Consider the following 7897-nt stretch of genomic DNA (forward strand, 5'->3'; position numbering starts at 1 on the left):
AAAATCTGGTTTAGAGCTTTTATCGAGCCTAAAATTTCAATGGCGAGCCTTAACGACTTTCAATTTTAGCTCTTAATTTGGAATGATATTCCTTTACACTTTCATTTACTGGCCTTAGTAAAGAAAAAACCCTATTAATTCGTAAATATAACAGATAAACTTTTATTTGACTATAATTAAACTCGAATCCTATTATCACTAATCGAAATTACTTACGCGCACTGACAATCGCATTGATAATACAAACCAAGCGTATTTTTCTATACATAAAAGTAAAACTAAAACTTGAAGAATGATTTTTCATTTTTTTCTTTGCCCACAAGTGGAAGTAAAACTTACGCCAATCAAATGTGGGCTAACAAAAAAGGCACCAACCAGAGTAATTTCCTATTTCGCGCGTCACTGCAGCGTCTCAACATTCAGTAGATTGTGTTAGATGGTAATTCTTGACCTTTAACCTAATCTAGAATCTCACAGACCACTGACTGAACCTCGATAACCTTAAGCCTGGGTCTCGAGCTTTTATCGAGCTTTTTTCTGAGGCTCGAAAACTTGTCGAGCCTTTCAAAAGTTGCTTATCGAGCGATCGAGCTTTCGAGTCCTATCGAGTACTCGCACAGGCCTAGAAAAACTTGATTACATCTACACTTGGAATAACAGTATAGGTTTATTTTACCGGTATGCTAAAAGTTTAAATAGCAATTACAAAAAAGCCGTTTCTGTGTTCTTCTAGTATCACATTTTCCTTCCCTTCTTTAGTTTAAATAGACTTTAATCCTCTTATATTTTTTAACTTTTCAATGAAGAAAGGCGGTTTAAATCATGACTTTAACGCAAAATTGGTGAAATTAACCCAAGTGAACGAAACGAGTTGATCTTCTATCTCGTCTATAGAATTTGATTGTAGCTTGTAGATAGTAGCGAGAAACTTTTCATAAATAATTAAATTAAATTAATTTAACAAGCTAAGGATTATTTAATATTTTAGTTATTAAATAAACGGGGAATGCCTATTGGTTAAAAATGAAAGCATTATGAATTTCTCTGAGCTGTTTTGCATTGACAATTAATGGAATCTCAGTTGACGAAGAACTTGTATTTGAATTACGTGGGATTTGAATACTCCCAACGTTTTCCAAACCCATATCCTTCGCATTCCAATTCTGAAGATAAAATTGTAGATTATATTATCCAATTAATTAATTAATATAATGCTAAGGATAATTAGTATTACTTTAGCGAATGTAGGTGTGCAGAATTTGGTAAAATCAGCTTCAACTTGGGCTCCTAACTTGGAGGAAGCCACAAACTTCGCCACCTCTTGACTTAGCTTCTCGGTTTCGCTTTTCAAATGTAGATATTTAGCAGTTTGTTTGGTTAGCTGATTGACGGGAGCGGATGCGTCATTAACCGGTTCAATGCCTGGTTTTCTTTTGGTTATGTCAACCACAGTCGGAAAACAAGATTGAGAGTGAATCTCCTAGAAATTAAAACTTGTTTGTTAAGTTGACGTCTTAAAAGGGTTTAGTAAAAAAAAATCTTTCAAAGCTCAATTTGTTTTACGTTTAAAAGATTCGAGGTTCTTTTTGCCAATCTTCCAATATCAGTAGCTTCAGGATTAGCGGAAGAAAATGGGTTGCAAATACCCAAACCAGTAGAACTAGCCAAACCCGTTGGTTTCTTGGGTAGATTCAATGGTTTCATTGTATCCAGGCGGTTCTAATTTCAATGTATAAATATAAATTTGAAGCCACAATTTTCTGCTTGGAAGTGAAATGAAGACACATACACCCATCAAACGACTTTTCAACATGTAATTTTCATTCTTCAACTGTTTCAAGGCAGTCCTTTGAGCGTTTACTTGATCCATCAGGGATTCCGTCAAAGCATCCCTACCAACAGGTAGAACAACCGGTGAAGTTGAAGCCACAATTGGAGTGGAACTTGCTAGTACTGAAGAACCAAATCCTGATGTCATCATTGATGCTGTTATCTGAGGAGATCCCGGAGTGCCAACTAAAGATTCCCAGCAAGCACAAGGTCATAAAAGAATGAAGGTCAAATCACCTAAAGAACTATCACCAAAAGTTACCTCTGCCCTTGTTGGTGATTCCCTCCAATGTCTTCTTAGACATGACAATGACCTTCTCCTTCAACTCTCCTTTCTCCAGTTCCAAGGCATCGATATCAGCTTGTAATTGATCCAGAGTAATTTCGAATTCCTTTTCCTTATTCTTTAGAAGCATCTTGGCTTCATCCAACTGTCTTTGAATTCTCTCCACTCTGTCATCTCCATCCCTGACTGCCAGTTCTAACTTCTTCTCCGCCATCTCTTTTCTAACTTGCGTTTCGCTTAACTCTTCACCCCTCAATTTCAGAGCTCGCTTGAGTTCTAACAAGTCACTTTCTCTGGATTCCAGTTTGAAACGAAGTTGTTCCAGATCACGGGCTTCACTTTTAACCGCTTGCGCTCGCAAGTGGACAGGAGCTGGAGTCTAGTAGGTGATTAAAATTAGGCTGTAGTGTTAAGAGAGAGGTAAAGATAAAAAAAAGGATACTCACTCTGGTTTGCTTTCTAGCATCTTCATCAAACTCTCCTTCTTGCATGGATGTTGAGAACTTATTCATGGTTTGCAAAGAAGTTTCCATTGATTGTTTCAGAGACTCTGGTCCCTGGTCATCGTCATCTTTTCCATACGCGCGATCTGTAGCTTCGTGTAGAAGTTCCTTAAGCTTGTCCGCTGATAGAAGGGGTGGTCCCGCACCTTCTGCCGAGTTCATAGTCACCTGTTTGGTAGATGAGGTCCTTAGAACTGCAGCTGATCTGGCAATTCTGGATAAGTCAGTTCCACAATCCACTAGGTTTTCTTGCAACTGATAAAGAATCAGAATAATATATACTAAAGGTTCAGTAGATCAGTCAAGTTTGAAGTCACCTCTGTAGAAAAATTTAGAATTGTTGGACCTCCTTCTTGAGGTATTCGTCTACGAATCTTTTTAACTAGCTGATGAATGTTCTCAGATTTTTGTAAGAGATCAGCTATGAGTTTACCGGTTTCCGTTGCTTTCGCATCAGGCTAAAGAATAACAAGTTGTTTTTAAAAGATGAGAGGCGTTATAAACAAACAAAGACTCACAGAGAGTAGGGTTAGAACAGCATTGAAATCTGTCCTAACTGAATCACAAGCGGCTCCAAGGAGCTTTGTGTAATCAGAAAGAAGGTGAGTGCAATCAGGAGGTTCAGAGTACAAATGAACGCTATTCAAACTCTGAAAGTAAGCCACGGATTTCTCCAAGTTATCCAAGGGAACAGTTTCATCCAGTTGATCCCTTTTTAACAAATCTACGTAGAAATCAACTGCTCTTTCTTGAATAGCAATTTCAGGGTAAAGTGTTCCCATTTTGGTGAAGAGTTCGACGCTGCACCTTGATAGAATGCTGAAGACACATTTGTCTTAGAAAAAATTACATCAAAGGAAAATGGAAAAATCTATCAGCACCTGTTAAACTGATGCAGTAATGACTGCAACATTGATAAATCATACAACAATCTCAAGGAATAAGTGTACTGATCTATATGGTGGCTTTTTAAAACGTTTTCAAATGACATTTCATCCGGAGGCTTAAACTGAAGTCAAAAATGTTGTTGTTGTTGTTAAAAGAAAACAAACATCAAAAAAATGTAACTTACCCTCTGTTTAACCTGCCCAATTAAAATATTGGCTTTAGCTACCATCCTGGGCACTAACAGAAGAACTTGAATGGCATCGTGATCACCTCCTCGAGCCAAGAAATTATCAGGCATAAATGAGCAAAGAAATCCAATATGTAAAACGGCTTGTTGAGACTCGAGCTTTCGGATTTCCATTTCAATGGTCTGTTGAATGTTCATTGTTTAAGCACCTTCATCAAAGGCTTGTATAGATTGTGATACCTTACCCTCGCAAAGGCTTTAGTTTCAGCAAATTTGACATTAAAATCAAATGGTTCAGCCGGTGTTGCCATGGCTACCCTGTCAGTCTCCTTTTGCATCTGTGTCCTGAGTTCTTGGTTAGCTTCTTTCAGCTGTTCCGTTAACTCTCGGTACTTTTGAATTGTACCTTCATAATCAGCTACTGCTTCTTGCAAAGCCTCTATTTTTCTAAAGCTCTACAAGTTTATTGTTGTTGTTAATATTACAAAGCTTTTTGTAATGACAATATAGTGAATGTACTTCTAAAACTTTCATGTTGGCCATATCAACTTCTTCTCTCAGTTCTAGCTCCGTTTCTCGGGCACTTTCCTGGAGTTGGTCATTGATGTCTTGAAGTTTTTCTAAATCTTCCACAATTTCTTGTAGTTCGCGATTATTCTCTTCCAAAGTTAAATTTCGATCCGTTAAGTTTTCCACCATTTCTTCAGCACCCAAAGCAGCGTCAACCTGTTCCTTTAACTCTGAAATTTGTTTTTCATATTCTTCTACTTGAGAACTCAACTTTTCCTTAGTGCGACTCAACTCCAGGATCTCAGAGCGTTGTTTATCCAATTCTTTTTGGGTTTTCAATAACTCCTGTTTTTCATTGGCAGCCAAATCTCTCATTTTCACCAAAGCTTCTTTCAATCTCTCATTCTGTTGTTCCAATTGCTTGGCTTGCAAATTGGCGCCAACTCCTTCAGTACCTGCAATGAGAGTTCAGTTCTAAAATGTTCTTACAAAGGGATTAATTGCAAAGTACCCTTTTCAGATATTTCATTTCTCAAAATTTCTAGATCTAAACTGAGCTCTTCAACTCTTTCTTTCATTTGCTCAAGTTCAGTTTGCAAAACTTCACACTTTTCTTCAGCCATTTCTTTATCTAAAGTGGCCATCTCTACAGTCTCAGCTAAGTCACTCATTTCTTCTTGATGTAGATCTCTGGCCTCAATTGCATCTTTGGCTTCCTAAAATCCACATTGTTATACACTCCACATTCCTTCTGTTGCTAAAACTCCAATTTGCACAACACAATGTAAACATACTTTCTTGGCTTGTGCAAGTTGTTTCTGTAAGTCAGCCTGAGACTCGGTAATCTTGCTCTTGAACTCTTGCATTTGTTGCAACTGTATCTTTGTTTTCTCCCATTCTTTCAATTTTGTTTTATCCTCCGCTCTCTTAATTTTAAGTGTTTCTAGTTTCTCTTGGAGATCTTTAACCTCCGCTTTCAAACATTCAACTTCTTCAGAGTTTTGGTTTTGAGTAAAGGTTGTTGGTATATTGAGTGAAGCCACTGTTTCTGGGCTAACCAGTTCTGGTGTGGTTAGCTCAGGACTCAATGGTTCATTTTGGATAGTTGAAGAAGGCTTGAAAGGTTGAAAATTATATAATTGGGAAAATATTGAAAGAATAAATTTTTGTAGTTCTTTTATACCGGAGGCAAGAATGAAGCAATTGGATTATTGGCAGAATTGGGAGAGAATCTCATAGAATGCCTTTTTGGTGGTTCTTCAACTAAAATGGTTCACAATCAAAGTTTTGAGTCTGAACAGTTATAAAATGTCGGGTATTTTATACCTTGCAAAATTGATTTGCCTTCAAAAGAGGTTGTAAGCTTTTCAGTAAAACTAGTGGAAGCTGAGGAGCTAATTGAAGACCTTTTTGACAAAATGTCACCATCATCATCCAATATTTTTAACTAATTATTATTGGGCAAAAATTTAGCTATAGTTTTGTCCAATACAATTATACACGACCATTCTTAATTACTTGGGATTGGCGGACAAATATTCCATGATTATCTTCACATTGAAAATAATTTCTCCCCTGAACAGTACCATTATTTTTTCCCTTTGGGTCATCTAAAATAACTCCAATCCATTTTCCTGATGAAAATAGCGTTGTCCCAGCATAAGCTACTTTCCCTTTCACATCTTTGCCTATAACTTCCACACGAGCTCCTAATCTAACAGGTTTTTCAGCCATGTTTTCAGTACTTTTACTTCTTTGACGTCCACCACCTAAAATATTTATTTTTTCTCTTTCAAATAACTTTAAAGTATTAACAGTTCAAATCTATGTAACTATAAACACAGTAGTAAAACCATAAATTATATTTTGTACACTTTTTACCAAAACCAAAAGACGTTTTGTTTTTATTATTATAAATCTAAAAATGGGGTAAATCCTGTGCTATGGAGTTTGAGGAGAACACTTTAAAACCAATGGGATTTCTGTAGGAAAACTTGCATGCGCGGTTTCTTTTAAAAGTTGAAAAAGATTAAAAATGGACAATCAGGGCTCTTGGAACAAAATCCTACCTGGATCATCCCCACGGTTGCCATGGGGTTTCTTTGAAGGCATTTATTAAGAAAAATAGTTTAGTGTTACCCAAAAAAATTAAATTCATTGTAAGAAAAATGGTTGAAAAGCTCAAAATGAATGTCTGTTTGTTTCCCATTGGTAAAGATATTTGCATATTTGTCATGAGTAATTGAAAATTGATTATTTATAATTAGAAAAAGCCCAACCCAATTTGGACTTGATGATAGATTAGAACATTATGGACACCATTTATTAAAATTGCATACAGTGGTTTAATTTGAGAAAATAAATTGTTTTAATTTTTCTTAAATTATAAATACGAGTGAGTGTTTATTCCAGTAAATTAATTTTATTTATAAAAATCGCAAAAACCCCCAAAACAAAACACCCAATATGGAGCTAACAGTTCTGACCCTGAAATGTCACACCCTTCTATCTCTTACTGGAGTTTCATCCCAATAATGGTTGGAAACAGTATTCTACGCGCAAAAATGCCAACCAGAGAGGGGCTGCGTGACGTCAGACTATCTCTTCCCCCTAGCCAGTTGTTAGCTCCCTATGATCCTATGTCCGACCCCCATCCCATCTGAAATAGTTTAGTGTTACCCAAAAAATTAAATTCATTGTAAGAAAAATGGTTGAAAAGCTCAAAATGAATGTCTGTTTGTTTCCCATTGGTATAGATATTTGCATATTTGTCATGAGTAATTGAAAATTGATTATTTATAATTAGAAAAAGCCCAACCCAATTTGTACTTGATGATAGATTAGAACATTATGGACATCATTTATTAAAATTGCATACAGTGGTTTAATTTGAGAAAATAAATAGTTTAAATTTTTCTTAAATTATAAATACGAGTGAGTGTTTATTCCAGTAAATTAATTTTATTTATAAAAATCGCAAAAACACCCAATGATTTTATGTCCGACCCCCATCCCATCCCCAATAGTGTATTTTTCTAGAGTAACCTTGTCCCATCCCATCTGTCAAAAAAATAAAGCCAAGGCTTAGCTCACCCTTCTATAAAAACTGCTTCTATTAGCTGCGCTTTTCATTCGGCAATTAAATTTCAATTAAACCCTCATTATTAAGGTTTATTAATCCTAAAACGACAGTGTTTACAACAAATAATGCAAACTATTAAATTTTAATTATAAAATTGATAGAAACTCCACAGCGATCTCAAGCTTTAAAGTTTAAAGGGGTAATTTCAGGCTCTTTACTCGCTGCGAATCCAGAGTGCAGCACTAGTCAAATCCACTTTGAGAACCGATTTGAACCGAAGGTTACCGCGAAATTTAAATTGATAAAAAGGATGACCGCATTTGTTCATAGTCATTTTTGCGACAAAGAAGTGTTAAATATCTGCTTTACTTAAAAAATGCCACCTTAAAATTAAAATCCAGCAATCTTCTGATGAATTAACCATTACTGTAATAGTTTCTGGCGTCTTGATACTCCGTTTTAAAACAAAACTAATAAAAATAGAACAGTATGTCATTTGTTTCCGAGCTTACTTTAAACTCAATTTATTTTACATTAGTTTAAAGATGTTTACCGTATCATTAGGAATAAATTTTATATTTAGGTAAATCGCGAATAAAAACATTTCCTTC

At 35.7% G+C, this 7897-nt stretch overlaps 1 protein-coding gene across 1 annotated transcript; it reads right to left on the bottom strand.

Annotated features, from left to right (window-relative positions):
• Positions 1-648: 648 nt before the first annotated feature.
• On the bottom strand, positions 649-7525 carry LOC149717501 (dynactin subunit 1-like). The gene is made up of 18 exons (XM_089838892.1): positions 7298-7525; positions 5723-5973; positions 5531-5651; positions 5388-5467; positions 4999-5319; positions 4716-4920; positions 4214-4659; positions 3940-4149; positions 3692-3877; positions 3501-3628; positions 3138-3438; positions 2937-3077; positions 2563-2874; positions 2093-2495; positions 1790-2016; positions 1564-1719; positions 1235-1480; positions 649-1163 (listed from the first exon to the last, which is right to left on the bottom strand). Exons 2-18 carry the CDS (start codon positions 5936-5938, stop codon positions 1011-1013), a joined length of 3852 nt encoding a protein of 1283 aa, XP_089695018.1. The 5' UTR covers positions 5939-5973; positions 7298-7525; the 3' UTR covers positions 649-1010.
• Positions 7526-7897: the final 372 nt, after the last annotated feature.

The sequence above is a fragment of the Phalangium opilio genome, unplaced genomic scaffold, assembly GCF_054372755.1.
Source record: "Phalangium opilio isolate 3A_F unplaced genomic scaffold, DU_Popi_V2 ptg000003l_1, whole genome shotgun sequence".
In the NCBI taxonomy this organism is placed as follows: domain Eukaryota; kingdom Metazoa; phylum Arthropoda; class Arachnida; order Opiliones; family Phalangiidae; genus Phalangium; species Phalangium opilio.

Excerpts from the sequence above, each read along its gene's own strand:
- LOC149717501 (XM_089838892.1), bottom strand. The coding sequence starts at position 5,938 with ATGGCTGAAAAACCTGTTAGATTAGGAGCTCGTGTGGAAGTTATAGGC. Across the intron at positions 3,078-3,137 it reads CTGTTCTAACCCTACTCTCT|CCTGATGCGAAAGCAACGGA; the intron begins GTGAGTCTTTGT and ends GTTATTCTTTAG. Across the intron at positions 2,875-2,936 it reads TTCTAAATTTTTCTACAGAG|TTGCAAGAAAACCTAGTGGA; the intron begins GTGACTTCAAAC and ends ATTCTTTATCAG.